Below are 20,373 nucleotides of genomic sequence, written 5' to 3'. Positions count from 1 at the left end.
TAGATAGAACAAAATGAAAGCCCCTCATTTTTGCAAAAACCTTATACATATAATACACACACACATTAATGTTGTTTTGGATATTAACCCGCTCCATGTAATCAACAATACGCTGCAAAAAGTCAATACAAACCCAGTCCAGGTAATCAACTATCTGCAAATACGAAGGGGCACAAGACAAGACCACCTACACCATCAATGGTACTGTACTACTATAACATTTTACCTATTTCATAACAGTATTGACTATTGAATTTATCATCTACACTGTACCTCTTAAGATAACGTAATAGAAGTTACCCGGGCACTATAAATCATTAAACAATTTCAATGTGCAATTTATTGGGACTTAATTAAAGTATGTTCTTTAAGAAAGCTGAAACAAAAGGAACAGCTAATGTTCCTTCTTGTATCCTATCTCACTGGCTTCTGTACTTCTCTTTCGCTTTAGATGAAAGGAATAGAAATTGGATAGCAAAATCGATCCATAAAATAAGGGATCAAACATCACTACAAATTACCAGCGGCATTAAAAGAACATCCATCAGGAGCTAGAATAAGAACATCAAACTTGTGTACAAATGGATTTACTTTTGAATTTTTTTTCCAACATATTTATTTCTAATTTAATAACTGTAAAACTGTATGGTTTTGAGTCTTTTGACAGTACATAACTCCATTTGAATTAATATGAAGGAACTTCACTACATCCTGCAATTAAATTAGTGTGCCTATTCCTAACCTATCTTTGTTGTCCATGCGTTCAGGCAATTCAACTACTGCCTGGCCATGGCACTTACCAGAAACAACAATTGATTATACATGGCCTTACCTCTCCCATTTCATGGGGGGTGGAGGAAGCCATCTCCATTAAATTATATGTACATTAAGTCCCTGACCCTGGTGAAACTTTCTGGTAACAATTGTATTGACCCAGTAATGAGACGTCATCTTGAGACAATGCTAATCTACCAGAACTCAGGTAGTGTTGAGCAGCACGTGCCCTGCAATTCTCAATTTGGATAGAAAATAAACATGTCATTAGCGCCAATCTTTTTTAGAGCTCTTTTGGGAAATGCACAAACTGCATTTTGGTGGGACATGAGCCATACCTTCTCTGTTTTCTCCTGCCGATGCTTTCGGATAACCCGGTGGTTCCAAATCTAGAAATTTGGCTCAATGAAGACAGATATTCATGAAATGAATCACCTTGCAGTGCAATGTGTGAGCGCAAGGGAACAACAGATTGAAGTAAGTTGTAAGCATTCGGATCCACTTTGCTGAGACACAGGAACAATACAAGGCAACTTAGCAATATTGCAGTTATTATCAAGAGCTAAATTAAAAACGAAGTCCTAACAATTACATGTATTGGCCAATCTTGGAGATTTTGGGCAAATCATAGAAATCAAATTCAAAGAATGGGCAGGGAACAGTTAGTAGTTGTATAAAACCAACATTTAAAAACTACTGACGTGGAAATTTTTCCTGGTACAAACATGCAATGGTCTATCGGCTATCAGAATATCCAATCTTTAGATTTCATAAAAATGTTCATTCTTCGGTGAAAGAAAAGATTTGCAGTTTAATAAGCTGCCATACAGAACCTCTGGAGTCAACAATTTCAGCCCACGATCTTTCACTCAACTCGCTTAGATTTCCCTCACAGAAACCCCGTCCATTCTTTTCTGAGGTTTAATCTTCTATGATCTTTCACCAATTCTCAACCAGAGAAAGCAGAAGTCCTTGCAAGTATATAGTTCTCTAATTCTTATCATCCTTTTTGAGTGGTTTGTACATGTTTCATCCTGTACTCTCTTTCTAAACAGTTTACCACTCTACGGTAATAGATTGAATATCTGTGAGTATAAATCCCAAGCTGAACATGTCTAAGCAGTGATAAGCAATAGACACATCTAAAGTTAGAGAGCCAACTTGATTTAATATGCAATTTACTTGGAAGATACACAATTACTTATGAGGACAAGTTATTTATAAGCAGAAGTGTTACAGAAGCATATGGTACTATACCTTCTGAAGGAATGGCAGATTTTTGGTAGCCTTAAATGCAAACCCTCATGTTTTCCCCTACTCTGTCCAACCATCTTTCCCAGAGCCATTGTACTGTTTGTGGATGACAACATCTCCCAGGCCAAATCCACCTCATATACAGATGCAGTGTTCGGTCCGAGAGAAGCAATTTCTTTAGCAAAAAGGCAAACTCCATGTTGAGCGAAAATTGATGACATCTGCAACTGGTCATCATGCCAGTTATACGAATGTGATTCTTCGATAGGGATCATTGAAGGCTCCAACGAATCCTGGATGAGTACATACAAGCATCAAAAACTGCACATGCAGTAACACAAAGGTAATATATGTATCTAACAAACTACTTACGTATAGGAGGTGTTTGCAGTCAGCAAGTAATAAATCAGCCACTGAAATTAAATCACTCATTTCATGAGCAACATTGAGAATTTGAGAAGCTTCTTTCTGCTCTGGGGTAATATACTGTTTCAGATCCAGGTAACCTTCACGAAGTCTTTTCCAAGTATCTTGTACAGAAGTATTCAGGTTAAACTCCACAGTAGTCTTAAAGGGTGTAGAACTTTTACCGAAGTCCATGCGGCTACACTCATCCAACACCCGATATCCACTTGGAACATCCTCCATGCATTGTCCATTAAAATGTTCCACGACCTCTCCAGGAATTGATTTCGTTATTCTATCAGAACTACAACCCTGTAATTCCTGATACTCAGAAGATAAAAGAACATTTTCATCAAGTTTCTCAACCTTGAGAGAATACATACTTGGAAGGGACAGATTGCTACAATAATTTGCCTCAACTTTGACATCAACATCATTATATGACTCTGTACTTGAAATTAATTCTGAATCAATAGTAAGCTGAGTCTCAGGGATGAATGATGACTCTGGCACACAGGAAACATTCACGGACTTGCTTACAACATTCACAGTAGAATAATCGGCTGTCCCCAAATAATTTCTTTTCAACCTCTTTGCTTTGAAATGAAGATTCTCTGTTGGTAAACTGCAGGAGATTTCAGTGGCTGAAAAATGGGAGGGTGAACTGCATGCTGTTTCAATCTCTTCATTTACGATCTCAGGTTGATCTAACGATACGGGAACTCTGCTGCATTCTTCCTCTGAATCTGAAGACATAACTCTATCAAGTTTTCTCAGTGTATTTCTTCGAGTGAATGCAATCGGTGATTCAGAGGCATCAGAAAATTCTGTGTTAGTACCAAACATAGTACATTCGTTATGATCCTGAAATGAGTAGAGCAAGCTCAACATTGCGTCCTTTTTTCCATCAACATTGCTAGCACCCATATCAAGATCCCTAGAATTGTTCTCTTCTGTAATATTGTTTAGCTCGACTTCTTCTGCTTCCTCATTTATACAGTATCTTTCTTCTTCTACCCTCATCAACTTAGTTATCTCTTCATCCACAAGTTCCGATAGCGGAGAAGCGAAATCCCAAGGGATAATTTTCGGTAGTAGCAGATGACTAGCTTCTAGATCAAACTGAAGAGGACTATATCTTAGCTGCAGGTCATTATCTGGCCGTAGTATAAAAAAAAACAGCACCAGATTAAATGGGTTAAACAAAACTTTACTGTGAAGAAAACATAGTGTGTAGATACAATTTAGTCATAATTTCACCATCACCATGAAGGATGAGAACTGTTCAGATAAGGATAGAGCTTGTTCCTGCATCCTGATTTCTTTTTACCATCACTTTTATGTGTACTGAACCATTAGATTTTGGCAATTGATCCTATGAGAGGATTTAAACTAACTTTTCTCTTCTAGCTAGTCTTTAAGATAAGTTTCTTTATGGGTTGAATCCTAATTCTTAGTTTGATAATTTTGCTTGTTATTTGAGCTTCAAGCACAGATTTGGGTCCTATACTCAAGTTTGTGTTTGAGAAGAAAGGTACTTTTTTTCCAAGATTAAAAAGGACAGTCTGGTGCACTAAGCTCCCGCTATGCGCGGGGTCCAGGGAAGGGACAGACTCCAAGGGTCTATTGTACGCAATCTTACCCTGCATTTCTGCAAGAGGTTGTTTCCACGGCTCGAACCCGTGACCTCCTGGTCACATGGCAGCAACTTTACCAGTTACGTCAAGATTTTATCTCTATATTTCTATCTTGTTTTTCCCCCTCATATCTACACCAATGCCATTACTCATTTGTCATTTGCATTCAAGATATCTAAGCATTTCATGAATAATAAAAGGCTTGAAGCTTTGATTGGTCAAAATTTAATCTTAAGCAAGGTCCTAAATAAATGACATGATAATCTATGTTGCTCAGACTCTCCGAAAATATCGTCGGGTGTGTGTTGGATCCTCCAAAAGTAGTGTATTTTTTGAGGATCCGACACGGGTACGGCAACATTTTGGAGAGTCTGCGTAACATAGATGATTATCTCTATGTCAACCTGCTCTATATGCAAATAGAGGTTATCAATGATTTCGTCATTACCAGTAAGATGTATGCACTGGTTTTAGAGGATTCACTTTTACAAAATAACATGAAGCTTCAGAACTTTTGCTTGATGAACTTTCTCAATTAGCATCCTCTTTTTTTTTCATGGTACAAGAATTATTCATGCAATCAACTATCCTGAAGCATGCATTAACTCCTTGATATTTGGTGAATTACCTTTCTTCAAAGTTTGGCCTTGACACCAAAACTGGAGATACATGATAGTTTTACGAATATCTCCATGGCAATGATCGACAAACCCATCTACCAGCATCGGGTGAATTTTAACTTGTTCTCTAGCACAAACCTACGGGGAATATCTTTGATTAGCCAAATAAAGATAGATATCAGAGCAAAACTAGCAAAAAGTAACTGTACCATGTGTGCAAGTTCAAGGAGCTCCTTCAAAGATGGCAGCGCAAAGCACACCTGTAGCCTATCTAAATTGTTTGGGAGCACCGGATTGTCACCTACTCACATCAAAGAATAATACTTAATTTGTGAAACATAAGCTTGACAAATTATGGTATTTCAACCATTTAACCCCCTTACTATTGCTAGTTAATATCATGGGCCGCTTTGCGGTCTCCGCAAGTTGTTGAATGGTAGAGACAAAGCCACGGTCTTCACAAAGAGCGGTATCCACGTCCTCAAAAAGGATTAGAGTCTTAGTTTCACCCTGATGATTAGCGGTTATCTCCTCCCTGCAGACTTGTTTCCTTTGCACTCCACAGGCAGTTGGAGCATTTTCCTCATCAGACAAAGGTATCACTTCAATAACTCCACCACCAGACACTAGTTTGTCCTCCACATACGCTGGATCTTTTTGAATTCTGAAACAATAATCGAACAGCCAACATGGAAATAGTGGATGTCAAGTCATTATAGATTCAAGATTCGTTGTAGAGATACATTGGCTTAAATGAAACGAAATCCCATCATGGAAAAAAGAAACAAATAGATTGGCTACTTTGCAAGATATTCACCCATTTTTTCTGTGAGCAGCAAATTTCTATATGAAAATAGGTAACGAAGATAAACATTCATTGAATAATTCAACTAACTTTTCTACGAACAAGCATGGCACATCAAGAAAATGGTCAACAAACATGCTGAGGGGCTACTAAAAGGCCCAAGTTCTTCCCTCCCAAATCTGTGACTAATAATATGTTTTTGCTAAAGGAAGACCAATCTAAGAATTGTGCCAGCTTGCATTACTTGGTTGTTTAAGAATTCTAGATGAATGTTAAATTATGCTTTTACTTGTACAAATTTAAGATGGCCAGAACTAAATGTGAACTGTAAAACAATAAAGTACCCAAAAGAAATAAACATGAACCATCACAGAGAAATGTTTTATCTTTAAATGCAAATACTTGAACAGTACACCAAACTACAACGTACAGTACCCCCCAAAAGGAAAAAGGATACAGTTAGTGTTCCAATTATTTACATTTTATATCTTAATTTTTTTTACGGCAAAGGGCCAAATATACCCCTCTACTTTCGAAATGGTCTAAGAATACCCCTCGCTATACTATTGGGTTATCTATACCCTGCAGTCATACTTTAGGTTCAAATATACCCCTCATTTAAACAGAGGGACACATGTCATCGTCCTGTTGGTCAATTCTAAATATCTCCTAATTAATTAAGAAGACTCATTACCCATACCCGATTTTTTTTTTTTTGTTTGTAAAAACTGGAAAAAACTAAAAAAGAATTTTTACTAAAAACTGAAAAAAAACGAAAATATTTGTTTCCCACTTTTAACAAAAAAACTGCTTTAAAGAAACAGAAAAATATTTTCTAAAACAATATTTTTGTAAAAACAAGAAGAAGAAAACTGAAAAGCAATTTTCTAAAGCAACTAAAAACTGGAAAAAACTGAAATATTTTTAACTAAAAAATGAAAAGAAGAAAATATTTGTTTTTTCAGTTTTTACAAAAATATTGCTTTAGAAAATTGCTTTTTAGTTTTGTTTTTCAGTTTTTACAAAAATATTATTTTAGAAAATATTTTTCAGCTTTTTTAAAAGCAGTGTTTTTGTAAAAACTGAAAAAAAAAAATATTTTCGTTTTTTTCAGTTTTTAGTAAAACAAAATTAAGTTTTTTCCAGTTTTTACAAAAACAATTGCTTTAGAAAATTAATTTTCAGCTTCTTTGTTTTCAGTTTTTACAAAAACATTGTTTTAGAAAATATTTTTCAGTTTTTTCTAAAGCAGTTTTTTTGTAAAAACTGGGAAAAAAAATATTTTCGTTTTTTTTAGTTTATAGTAAAAATAATTTCAGTTTTTACAACAAAAAAAAAATATTTTTCGGGTATGGGTAATGTGTCTTTTTAATTAATTAGGAGATATTTAGAATTGACCAACATGACGATGACACGTGTACCTCCGTTTAAATGAGGGGTATATTTGAACCCAAAGTATGACTGCAGGGGTATAGATAACCCAATAGTATAACGAGGGGTATTCTTAGACCATTTTCGAAAGTAGAAGGGTATATTTGGCCCTTTGCCCTTTTTTTTACTATGAATAAGTCCAAAATAAAACAAAAGGAACAATCATATATCTAATAAAATTTTATCACAAATAAATCCAAAAACAAAAGAAAACTAGCATCCGGACATAGACGAACCGTTGAAGCCAGTGGGATTCTACAGCCTCCCCAAATTTCTGTTTTACAAGAGCACCGTTTCGCCAATCTGATGAATTGACCTAGCAAGACAATAGACCAAAAAAATTAGTTAAGTAGATTCTTGATAACTTTAAGAAGTTTTATTTATCATTTTTAAGAGTTTGGTTTGAACACGTCTAAAAATCTAATCTTTAAAATGCTCCTTGATATATAATGCTTATGCTACATGTCGGTGGGAGCTAGCTAGGAACAACATGCATCTACATAGTGCAAAGCGCAATTTAAGGTTCATAATATAGTGAATTTTCACCAGAATTACCTCAATAACTTGAAATCCCTGTTCTTTAGCACATGCATAAATTGCAGCCGACTTCCCACTCTGCATAATATTAGTTAGCACATAAAATCACCAATAAAAGCTACTTCAAAACATACTAAAGCAAGTCTGATTAAGCCTAACATAACAATATTAATAGAACTATGGCAGAAGAAACTGCAGCAGTGATTTGAGTGTAACTTCCAGGATTAGCCGCGTACATTCTTATGGCTGTAAATTCATGGAAAATTCTGGTTTTCGACAATGGCAGAAAAATCAGATTTTGGGAGGATGCATGGTTGGGTCACACACCTCTCAAAGATCTATTTCACAATATTTACGGTATTTCCTCTCTTCATAATCCTCTAAAAGGTTTGTGTTCAAATTCACATGTTTAGTTTTATTGCACTTCAATAAGGAGAAGATTATAGAATAATATCACAATATTTACGGTATTTCCTCTCTTCATAATCCTCTAAAAGGTTTGTGTTCAAATTCACATGTTTAGTTTTATTGCACTTCAATAAGGAGAAGATTATAGAATAATATATTCAATTATAAAATAATACCCAACCTTATCGCTTAGAGACTAATTATCTACCATAGTCTATACAGTAAAGACTCCTATATAAGATACTCTCTTGTACACAAGATGTATTCTCTCTTCTCTTTTCACATGGTATCATAGCTTTAAAAATTTTATTAGACTTCAGTACTTTCCGCCTACTGGCGAGCCCTCATACGCCTGCCTGCCTAAACTTCTTTTTTTTCCTTTCACAACAACCATTCTAGCAGCACCATTTTAATTTTCAATGACCATTTCGGTGACACCATGCGTCTTTTCTGCGAATATTGGGAATCAATGTGCCTTGTTTGCAATCATTTAATGGCACCTATGACTGTCTGGCAGCCCCGCCTCACTTTCCCAGTAACCGCTTTGATGGTATTGCATCTCTTTTTCAAAGATCATTCACTCTCTTTCGACTACTCTTTTGGTCCTTTTATTTAGTGACATTTCAAGCAAAATGTTTTCTAAAACTTCATCTTTTTTATTTTTTTTCATGGTACCAAAGTCTGGGAATTGCATTCCTATACTAACACTAAATTTCATGTCACTATTCTGAAAGATTCTTCTCTTCTTTTTTATGGTAGAAAAATCTTCCACTCTCTCTTCATGATACCAAAATTTAAGAATTGAAACTCTTCTTTGATTATATAATTTCCAGTAATTATTTCAAAAACAACTTCTCTTATTCACTGCCTCATAGATTCATGGTAGCACCATACCCAATTGGTTGTCTCATGGCAGTAAAGGTGTTCCTTTATATTCAACCTTTTCTTATAAGTAAGGTACTTTACGAATGAAAACCAGCATCAAGTGATTGCTGGTGTATAGAGACAGTTACAACCAAAACAAGTGTCCTTACTGACTGAAGAGAGCAAATAAAATTGAGCATGACCTCTACATCCTGTGTATCATGTGCATCTGCCATATTGCTCCAAAAAGAGAACATTGAAATGAAAATAAGCTTAAGAGTCCTTTATATTCAACTTGATTTTGAAGTTTGATTTGCAAATTCAAGTATCTTCATCACTTTTGAGTTTGAGAGGGCACTGAAATTCCAGGAGAATTATAAAGTTTTATGTCTAAATTCAGAACATGTTTAGATTCTTTTATTTGAGTAAATAGGATATTATAAAATAACCTATAAGATACCACAACTTATTTTGTATTAGTTATCGAATAATAACCTATCTTATTAGGCATACAGAATAACTATGAACAACACTGTAAGTAGCCCATAGACCCTATTCTCCTATATAATGAGCCCATTTTGTAACATTGTTAATCATCATTTCAACAAATTCTTCATGTTTTTCTCAGAGCAATCATTTTAAGGAAGATAGATAGAAGTAAAAAAAAACGAACATGATACCTTTTTTCTTTCAACCCCCACCACCCAAAAGGTTGGGGGACTTTAAAATTTGTGATCATGAGCTGATTATGCGTAATATATGAAGCACATTTATTCAAGGCCAAGTTTCATTCTAGCATAAAAGAACACTGTTGTAGCAAGAATTGAGAACATAAGTTCTTCGCTCTAGGGTACATACTACAAAGTGCAACCCTGGAAATATTTTCACTAAATGGACCGGAAAAGCAATAAAAATTTCAGTTCACTGTGTTTATCAAATGAACAGATGTACAACTTTTTGACATATATAATGCTTAACACATGTATTGCCGTGAATATGAACTCGTAAATGTAAAAATCAGATATAAAAACGGCATAAATTTTAAATAGTATTATTATTGCTTTCTAAAACATGACAAAACAATTGTCTGCGTAAATCAGACTTTCTTTCTTTCATAAATCAGACATTTTAGTTGAACTTCTACTGAAATGCCAAATGGACAGGGAAAGAAAAAGTAGACATTTCTTTCTTCCTTGGTAAGGAAAAGTGGGCATTGCTAAAAGTCAATCAAGGTGAAACCTTAACTATTGCTCCGCTAACCAGAAAAAAAATTTTAAAAAAAAATGACTAATGGTTGGCCTGATTGATGGATTTTGGACAAATTGATAATTCTAATCCTTTTGATGAAGATGATATTTCAAATCTTAGCAATTAGTTTATTTATTAGAAAAGAAAAAGAAAGAAGGAAACTAATAATCCCTTAAAGTAAACCCAAGCTAGTGCATTGCATTTCTACTTGCTTATGAAAGAACCCATGGATTTGTTTCACAATATACTTCACAACCATGGGTTGTTGTTTCATAAGCACATAGATATATAAATTCTCGGTAAGATATAACACATGGGATTAAGATATCAACCAGAAATGGGATCATACAGATGGAGAGAGAGATTGGGAACTCCAGGAACATGCAAAGACTTTTTGCAATAGGAGAGCAGAAACTAGCTACATACCCCAACTGGTCCAGATATCAAGAGGACATTCTTCAGTTGTTCTTCGTTTGTAGAGTCGGCTTCACTTTCATAAGGGCTGTCAAAGGAGTCTTGAGTAACTCTATCACTAAGAATGCATGGTTTGCTTGTGCGAGAAGCTTTTTCATGCCAAAGATGCAGCCAATCACTTAAAAGTTTTACTGGCTCGCTATTACCACATACCTGCATACAAGATGTTGGAGAACATTTATCATACTGCATATGGAAGAAATGTCAACATATGAGTGAATAAACATCTTTTAAGACTTGTCTTCACCAACATAGACAGATAAATATTAACAGTGGTGGTATCAAAAATGAGATATTCACCTGAAAAGCTCTCTCAGGCTGATATTTGTTTGTCCATAGACAACTTTTGGGCTGAGTGGGACAGTTCTGGTAGTCAGATACTATCCTAAACATGAAAAAATAGTTAAAAGTAAATCAGCAATACATAAAAAAGGCAGCACCCATAATACATGAGTTGAGCTTAATGGAGAACTGATGATTCATATAACCGACCCCAACTTGGTGAGACGTAGTTGTTGTAAGGAGCAACATATATTTCAAGTCAACAAGAAGCAAAAGTTTCTTTTATCCTGTATTCTAGGTATGAACATGAACTATGATGTGCACCCATTTATAATTTCATAATGTGATGGGAACAACCTGGATTGCACACCATGTATCAGCTTGCAATATAAGAAAGCTCGTTTTATTAATTCTCATTGTTTTGGACCTTTTGGTAAGGTTTAACAGGACTGGTTGCACAGAGTAGCATAATTTTAACAAGCTTCAGAACTGTTTGCTCCATCAAGATCATAAACATCCTCACCTTTCTTGAAGAAATCTACCTTGCTTCTTGGTATCTGAACTGAGGTTATTTTGGGGGGAGTCAACTGTGTCCACTACATTTGCCTACAATTATCAAAACCACAAGCATTATCGGATGATCAGACAAAAAAGATATGAAGCGTAAAGACTATCATAAATTGACTAGAATATCAACCCTTTTACTTCTTTCTGTATCTCTGAAAGCAGGATTGTACATGCCGCAATAAGTCAACCAAAATACTCAGTTAGAAAATAATTACCAACTCAAAATTATAATCCTCACTAAAAAAAGTATATTGTCCACACTTTGGGGCATAATCAATAAATTCAAACAAGGCTATGTCAGAACTTACCACTTCTGCATTCTTCAGCTGATCACAGTGGCTGACTTGTTCCTCAGCAACTACGGATAATGCTGCAGGATATAATTTTGTTTCTCTAGAAGAATGATCAGAAACCACTTCATCTTGTGAAATAGTAAGCTGATTCAATTCAATCTTGTTTTGCTGTGACAATGTTTTCTTCGGATAAGAGATGCAAGAGAAGTTATCAAATTGCAGAGAGGTGAAGGAACCTTCAGAGAATGAAGAGCTTCCACATTCTAGCACAACATCAGTATCGAGAAAAGAATCTTCAGAAAAGATCCAGTGACCCCAATCAAAGGCAGTTTCCTCCTCCTGCAAAAGGGAATTCTTATATTTCATCCAAGCAAAAGAACTGGAGAAAGTTATTACAAGAGTAGCATAGGAGACAGCCATGTACATACTATGTATAGAATTGAGAAAGGACACCATACCGTAACTATTTCAAATACATGAATGGGGCTGAAAGTAAGGCTTTTCCCCTCCTCAGAAGAGTACCAGCTACTCTCCACATCAATAACTTCTTGGCTTTTCTTACCCATTTTGCAGGATTGAAAAAAAGGATGTATTTGTTTTCCTGCATATCTGCGGGAATCCTCCTGGTGAAAGCAAAGAAAGTTATAAATAACCAAAACAGAACTGTAGCTTCAGTTGTGTGATACTATGAAATGGACCATATTCTGAAAAATCTAGAAGAAAGAAACATCAGGAAAAACTTTGCAGATATCACATAAAATCAAAGAAAAATATTTACAAGAAGCATAACAGGATCCAGCATTAATTGCTAAAATGAAAAATCTGAACGATCAGAATCATTATAACTCAACCACACAGAAGATCCTGCTTTTTTTTCACAGAAGAAATGAAAAGAATGAGAATTTTCTAACTTAAACAAGGTGATGCACATTTGATAAATAAATAAAAATAAAAAGTTCAACTAACCTCAGCTGTCTTTCTAGCCTCCATTCGGAGATCAGGAATCGAGTGTATCATTGATTCATCCTGCATAAGGTTACGTGGAACCAAACATGTTTCCATCAATCCACTGATTAGCACTTCTTCTCTTCCTGTGATATCCAATTGGCATTTCTTTGGTGTTGAGTTAGCAAGCTTCTTCTTCGACCGAGGAGTCTTCTTATCTTCCAAAAAGTGTTCAATCAGAAGCAATAAATTGCCAGCAACAGTTATAGCATGCAAATTTGGTTTCCAAATTCAAAATTCGTTGGAACAAGAGAATCTTTAACATCTAAGGACAAAACCTCTGAACGATGAGAATTACAGCATCAAGAGTGCATGCAACTTTCTAAAGGACTTCCATTGCATAATCTATCTCGTACCCCTTTTTTAAAAATTTAGACACAAGATATGCTAAAGTTTCCCTCTGCAATATATGATGCCTTAGTTTTTTTTTCCTTAATCAAAAATATGATGCCCTAGTTGAGTGAAAAATAATTATAAACAACATGGATTGCCAGGAAAAAGAAAAAAGCATACTTGCAGGAGGTGAGCAAGATTTTAGGAGTTTTTCAGGTGATCCAATGTTTAGCTGCTCATGTCTCTGTCTCTTCTGATTCTTTCTCTCTGAAATCTTTAGAAAGAAATTCGTTTCTGGAGAAAACATCAAAAGAAGCATAAATAAGAAACAAAATTTGTCATTCTGTTCGGTTAATTAGAAAGACATTTATCTTTCTTTCACTTTCAGCATTCAATAATTCACATAGGAAAAACGTTTTCTTTCTTTCCCCATAGATTATCCTTAATCCTCTCTTCCCTTCCAGGCCCCACCTTTATTGTCAGTATGGACAATGCAAAGAACATCTTTTTAAGGAATTCACTTACTGATAGTAACTGGAGAATCTCCATCAGGAATTTCCTTGCTTGAAGTTTCTTTACCACTTAGAGCAACCTGAATATTAAAGCAAGCAAATAAAATCAGAGATACAGTGTTGTTCAGTCCTTTCTCTGCTATTTCAAAGCAAGATTTTACTCTTCTCTCTACATAATTGGATAATCAAAAAATCTGATATTAGAGAGGTAGATGCAGAGAAGGTAATGCCGATTGTAGGAGACTAGTATAGGCACAAAAAATTGGACAGCACAGAGAAGGGGAGAAAATACAAACTGTTTGTGCAACCAAGGGTGTGGCCTAGTGATTGAAGAAGCTAGGGTGAATCAAAAAATCTGCCTAGCCTTGATTGACAGAGTTTCGCACGACCTGCATCGGTGGGAGGATGTAAGTACCCAGTGAAATAGTTGAGTCTGTACACGAGCTAGCCCTAACACTACCGTGGTTATCGAAAAAGGATATATAATTCTATGCTTTTGAATATAACAATGGTGGGTTTGGAGGATTTTGGAGCAGACTATCATTTCTTTAGAAGTAGCCCTCAGAAACTGGTGGCATTGAACTAACCACGTTGAAATTTCCCAGTGTTTTTCTATTCCCCATCCAAACCAGGGCCACATTCAAGCTAGAAAACTAATTACAAGAGTCAAGAGATAGTTCGCCTTCCTTAATTTTTTTGAATTATTATTATTGACATCACGAAATCCTGAAGCTAATTCATTCACACTAGTCAAATTAAACGCAATTCTAGTAAAATCAGCTCAAGCGCTTTAGATAATAAACTAACAACAAAATTAACCTTCTTAGAAACTCGCGATTGACTTTGTGGTGTTGTTGTCTTGGAATTTCTCTTCTTCTTCTGCTTTCCTTTCGTCTTATTGCCATTTTCTTGGCTCTCACACCACTCTTCCTCCTCATCCTCTTCTTCTTCTTCAGCTCCTCCTTTAACTGGAATTTGCTTCGCACTGTTCGGAAACAGCGTCGCCTGGACTAACCTACGCCGACTACGAAGCCCTTCATCTACTGGTTCCTCCTCCATTGGATCAGCTCTCGTTAGGGTTTTTGCAAAATTAGGAGTTCCAATCAGCTTGATCACTGAAAAGGGCTCCCCCAAAATTCCCCCCTTTGTTTTTTTTCCTTTTGTTGCTGGACTGTGGAGCCCTCTTTGTGATATGAAAACAATGAATTCGGTAACCGGTATAAACGGTAGTAGGTTACTTGTGGTTGCTATTTCCCGCGATTTTACTCGGCATTCCGTTCAGATTTCCCGCGCTCAGTTGAATTGCATTAATTGATTTTGTTATGTATATTTGATTAAGAACATTTTTGGAGATATTTGTCAATTTTTTGTTTAAAGCTGTACTGTTTATCTTTTAACAGAGCTATCTATCTCACCAAAAAGTTTGATTAAATTACTAAAAAACATGAAATGGGTAATAAAATTTGCGTAGAGCAAATACTTGCTACGGTTAATTTTAATCAGACAAAAAAAGAAGAACAAGCACTATTAGTGAAACTATATTAAATATAATATATTGGAGAATTATTAGAACTGTTAGTCATGGACCGCTCCATATACGACAAAGCGAGAAAGACATGAGACTAAATTATTCATCTTGCATGTAAAATTTGAATGGCGAAAGAAAACTATTTGTACGAGAATTAATGTCTAGGCATTAAGTATGCATCACATGGAACCAACTTGCAACAAAAGTTAATTTATGCTTGTGCTAATTGCCAAAAGTTAAGATGGCATAAGGGTAGGTTGCTGTTCAAATAGGGATCCAAACCATTTACGTATAATACATACGTACGCATGGTATGCACGCAAGTAATAATCGAGTCATAACTAACAGTCCGGTGGCATACACATAATTTTTTATAAGCGGTATCACATTTAAAAACTAAAATGAATATTGAATCATAAAGCTACTAATTAGCGATAGTAAATATTTAAAGAAATTTCACCATAAGCATAAATATTTTATCTTTTATTTTTCATGTATGTTGAAGAAAAAAACACAAAAGAACAAGAAATTTTTTCTGTAGAAATAGAATTACGCAGCCTTTTACAAAATTTAGGATTAGTAATTCTGTAGCAATATAATTTATTTATCACTTAGATTGTTATGAATGTGCTTCGTCCATACTATTTGTTCTCAAATAATGGGGCTAATAAAGTTAATACTTAGAAAATGATTATGAGTGATCTTCGTCCATCCTAGTTGTCCAGGCAAAAATCTAAAGCCAATTGATGTGGCTAGAGAGGCTAGATCCCCTGATCTTTATCTTTTCCAACAAAATGACAATCTTAACCAGCAGACCACACAGTTCAATTGTTAAGCAGTATCATTGGTAAGTTTTATATATTTGTATTAGGTTTTCCTTTTTGAATTTAGTAGAAGTTTCCGACAAGCGGGGTGTCACGTGACATTAGGGGTGTCCGAAACCGAAAATCGAAACTTAATGGCTTATTGGTATCAGGTTAACGGTTTAACGGACGGGGGACAGATTGAATTTTTTTTTATTAACGGCTTATCGGTTTGGAAGCGGATTATTCAATTTTCTTAGCGGATAATCAGTTAACCCGTTAAGAATATATATATATATATATATATTACTGGACAATTGTACGAAAGTGCAAAGTGAATTGTACTGATTGCTTGAAAGTATCTAATTGGCCATTAAGTCTCTTCCCCACTAGAGACCAATAATCAGTATTAAACTATTAACATTTACACTTTAGAAACCCTAGCATCTAAACCCCAGTAGCTAACCCTCTCGCCTCTCCCTCTCCCTCTCCCTCTCGCCTCTCCCTCTCGTCGTCTCGCCTTTCCCTATCGGCTCTCGCCGACTCGCCTGCCTTTTCAATACTTAAATTGGTCCTAATTGGTACAAGTTTGAATTGGAAACATAAGGTCTTGAACTAATTTTCAGAATAAGGGTGGCCAACCGGGACTGCCTTTTAAAATTTCAATGAATAGCTTCATCAGTGACATTACCTTACTATGTCAAGAAATTCTCAAACAACAACCACACACACGCATAGCCAGCAGAGCAAGGAAAAGGGAAAGAGGAAGTCATATTTTAAAAGGACCCATGAAGTCAATACCCCACATATCAAAGATATCAATCTCCAAAATGGTAGTGAGAGGCATTTCATTCTTTTTCAAGATTCTACCGTCCCGTTGGCATTCATCACATATTTTAACCTTATCACTTGCATCTTTGTAGAGAGTGTGCCAATAGAAACCGCAACTTTGCACTTTAGTCGCTGTTCTTGCTCCGCCATGGTGACCACTATAAGGCAAAGAATGACAAGCTTCAAGAATAACATTTTGCTCTTCATCCGGTACACATCTTCTAATTACCCCATCCGTGCAAATCCGGAAAGGTATGGCTTGTCCCAATAATAATCTTGACAATCCCGTTTGATCTTTTTCCTTTGATTTGAAGAGAACTCATCCGGGATGATTCCACAGATAAGGAAGTTTGCTAGATCGGCGAACCATGGCACCTCCTTCATTAAAATAGCCAAGAGTTACTCATTGGGGGAGGAGTCATTGATTTCAAGGCCATCATGCGGCCTCCCCTCCTCCTCCAAATGAGACAAGTGATCTGCCACTTTATTTTCACTCTCTTTTCGATCTTGAATGTCAATATCAAACTCTTGAAACAATAGCACCCATATCATGAACCTAACTTTTGAATATTTCTTGCTCATAAGATAGAGAAGTGCCGCATGATCCGTATGAACAATAACCTTTGCACCCATCAAGTACGGGTGAAACTTCTCAATAGCAAACACAATGGCGATGAGCTCTTTTTCGGTAACGATGTAATTGACTTGGGAATCATTAATGATCTTACTAACATAGTAGACTGGATGAAAAATCTTGTTGATACATTGCCCCAAAACTGCTCCAAGTGCTACATCACTAGCATCACACATGAGCTAAAAAGGAATACTCCAATTAGGAGCGGTGATAATTGGAGTAGTTGTCAACTTGAACTTTAGCAATTCAAAGGCTCTTATGCAATCATCATTGAAGTTAAATTTAGCATCTTTATCCAAAAGTTTGCACAAGGGATTCACTACTTTGGAAAAATCCTTTATGAAGCGCCGGTAGAACCCCGTGTGACCCAAGAAACTTCTCACGCCTTTCACTGATGTTGTAGGTGGAAGTTTAGAAATCACATCTATCTTCACCTTGTAGACCTCAATGACCTTATTTGAAATTTTGTGGCCAAGGACAATGCCCTCCTCGACCATGAAATGGCATTTCTCCCAATTCAACACCAAGTTCGTTTCATCACACCTTGCCAATACTTTATCTAAATTTGCCAAGCAATCATCAAAGGAATCCCCGACTACCAAAAAGTCATCCATGAAGACTTCAAGGTAGTCTTTTAGCATATTCGTAAAGATCGCCATCATACCCCGTTGAAAAGTTGCTGGTGCATTACATAAGCCAAATGGCATCACTTGAAAGCGAATTTCCATATGGATAAATGAAAGTTATTTTCTCTTGATCTTCCGGGGCAATAAGGATTTGGTTGTAGCCCGAATATCCATCTAGAAAGCAATAGCAAGCATGATCAGCCAACCTATAAAACATTTGGTTAAGGAATGGTAGTGGAAAATGGTCTTTCCTTGTTACTTTGTTTAGCTTCCGATAGTCCATACACACTATCCACCCGGTCACCGTTCTAGTGGGAATCAACTCGTTCTTATCATTGGTGACCACAATTATGCCCCCATTCTTCGGAACAAATTGCACCGGAGAAGTCCACGAACTGTTAGAAATACGGTAGACAACCCCGGCATCTAACCACTTGATGATCTCCTTTTTGACCACGTCTTGCATGGCTTCATTGAGTCTCCTTTGATGTTCAATGGAGGGTTTGGCATATTCCTGTTACACCCTATATTTTCGTACGTAAAAATGCGTCGTAAGCAAACTAATGTAGGACCAAAAATGAGATAATATTTAAAAGTATATAAAGTAATTTAATCATGTTACCTCTGAGGTTACAAATATTGAAGATTATGAACAACAAGTACAAAGAGGGTTGGACAGTTCAGAAGCTAAAGCAATTAAATAAAACAATGTTTCATCGAAAGTTGACAAGTTGGAAATGTTATAACATGTACCTTTGGGGTGAGACTAGGGTGATTAACATGATAAGGAGATTATGTTATGATTTATATTATTTGTATGACATCCGTGTGTTATGTTTTGATGTCAAGCGAGTTGTGGAACAAAAGTCGATGAAAGTCATCACAAGTTACATTCATAAGTTTTACTGAAACTTTGGGTAAAATGTAACTGCGATTTTCTCCCAATATACTTAGAGTTATGGGGTGTTCCACCCATCAAATTAAATATCTATGAGTCTATTTTCCAACGCATTAGACCATTTGTCAATACGACATCGAAGTAGAGAGATATGTGCATTTTTGCGATACTGCGCAAGCTGCTAGGTGACCAGTAGGTGTGTCACCTACTTGCTTAAATGAAAGCCCAAAAATGGGCCATTTCGGGTCATCCAAAGAGGCCTTTTAAGGGCCTATTTTCTTCATATATTAGACTTAAAATAGAGCATAATAACCAGACATAAGCTCTGCAAAGAATCCTCCCAAAAATTTCCCATAAACCCTGATTGATTTTCTCTCCCTTTCAAGTTCCAATTGGAGGTAAAACTTAGAGTTTGAAGAACCAAGATAGGAGCTGAGTTATCCAACAAATAAGGTGAGTTTAATGCTCTCTTTCATCCATTTTTTCTGCTGTAAATTCATGGTAAGTCGTTCTATACTTGTAAGAACTCACGGGACGGTGATCGGAAGCCGTGAGTTCGAGTTATTCACTTGTAGCGGACTGTTTTGTGGACTGTTTTGTGTTGCTGTTGGGCTGCGTGTTTTACTACTATTTTGTGGAGTTTTGGAGGAGGAAGGGGGTTTATAAACACCATATAAATGTAGGGTGGTTGGCTGGTCGTTCGTCATAACATTTTCGGGTCGTTTGACACTACTACGGTGGTCGTTTTGTGTACGAAGAGATTGGGGTGTGTTGGGCTATTTTGTAGTATTTGATGGTGTATATAGGGCTGGAAAATGATGTATATATGTTGTTATTGTTCTGTTCTTATATTGTTGGTGTTATCTTGAATTTGGAGGAAGGGCATATTATAGGGGAGATGCTGCTCGTTTTAATACAAAATAGGTTTGTCGTTCGTTGTGCGATAGTTGTACCTTTCGTAACTTAACAATAGTATTATTATCATTCTTGTAGATTAAGGTGCGAAGAGGTGAGTTCAACTTGGTGATTGGAAAGATTGTGATAAGGTATGTTAAGTCTAAGCCTTCCTTCATTTTGGCATGATCTCGTAGCTACATGTGTTAATAATGAGACATAAAGAGAAGTTCGTATTCATGAATTTATTCACATTATTCTAGTCTCATAAGTTACAATATTATTCCTTATCGGGACTTCATATTCAGTTTAGTTTTGTCTTTATTCAGTCAAGAGAGCAGAGGGTCTATATATATATACAGTATTACACTATTTTCACCACCATCGAGCTATAATCGGTGGGCAGGCCCCTATTGGGCAACCTCTGATCAGATGGAAAGTTATATACCGAGCCTACTGTGGCCGAGCGCCTATGAGCGAGCCCAGCATGGCCGAGATACATAGCCTAGTATGGCCGAGCGCCTATGAGCGAGCCTACTATGGCAGAGCAGTTATATATATACCGAGCCTTATAAGGCCGTACAATTATTTTACTTACTATATTGAAGGAGTTGAGTCAGTATCAGCAGGTAAGTATATCTCCAGATCATCTTTGACTCCCAGTTAATTTCAGTTATCATATTATCAGTTCAGTTTCAGATTTCAGTTAT

General features: G+C 36.1%; 1 protein-coding gene across 2 annotated transcripts; it reads right to left on the bottom strand.

The window, feature by feature from the left end:
• Positions 1-586: 586 nt before the first annotated feature.
• Positions 587-14,620, bottom strand: LOC104095430 (uncharacterized). Of its 2 annotated transcripts, XM_009601570.4 has the most exons (18): positions 14,269-14,620; positions 13,463-13,529; positions 13,118-13,231; positions 12,566-12,762; positions 12,058-12,222; positions 11,615-11,938; positions 11,263-11,345; positions 10,758-10,842; positions 10,410-10,610; positions 7,482-7,541; positions 7,163-7,242; positions 5,074-5,354; positions 4,900-4,991; positions 4,699-4,828; positions 2,401-3,590; positions 2,032-2,321; positions 1,113-1,280; positions 587-1,004 (listed from the first exon to the last, which is right to left on the bottom strand). In XM_009601570.4, exons 1-18 carry the CDS (start codon positions 14,506-14,508, stop codon positions 887-889), a joined length of 3,885 nt encoding a protein of 1,294 aa, XP_009599865.1. In that variant the 5' UTR covers positions 14,509-14,620; the 3' UTR covers positions 587-886. The 2 variants fall into 2 exon arrangements, with proteins under 2 accessions (XP_009599865.1, XP_018626039.1); XM_018770523.3 differs by lacking the exons at positions 13,463-13,529; positions 14,269-14,620 and having other exon boundaries at positions 12,566-12,757.
• Between the last annotated feature and the right edge of the window lie 5,753 nt (positions 14,621-20,373).

Source organism: Nicotiana tomentosiformis, chromosome 6, assembly GCF_000390325.3.
Source record: "Nicotiana tomentosiformis chromosome 6, ASM39032v3, whole genome shotgun sequence".
NCBI lineage: Eukaryota > Viridiplantae > Streptophyta > Magnoliopsida > Solanales > Solanaceae > Nicotiana > Nicotiana tomentosiformis.
This window is presented reverse-complemented; position numbering and strand designations above follow the sequence as displayed.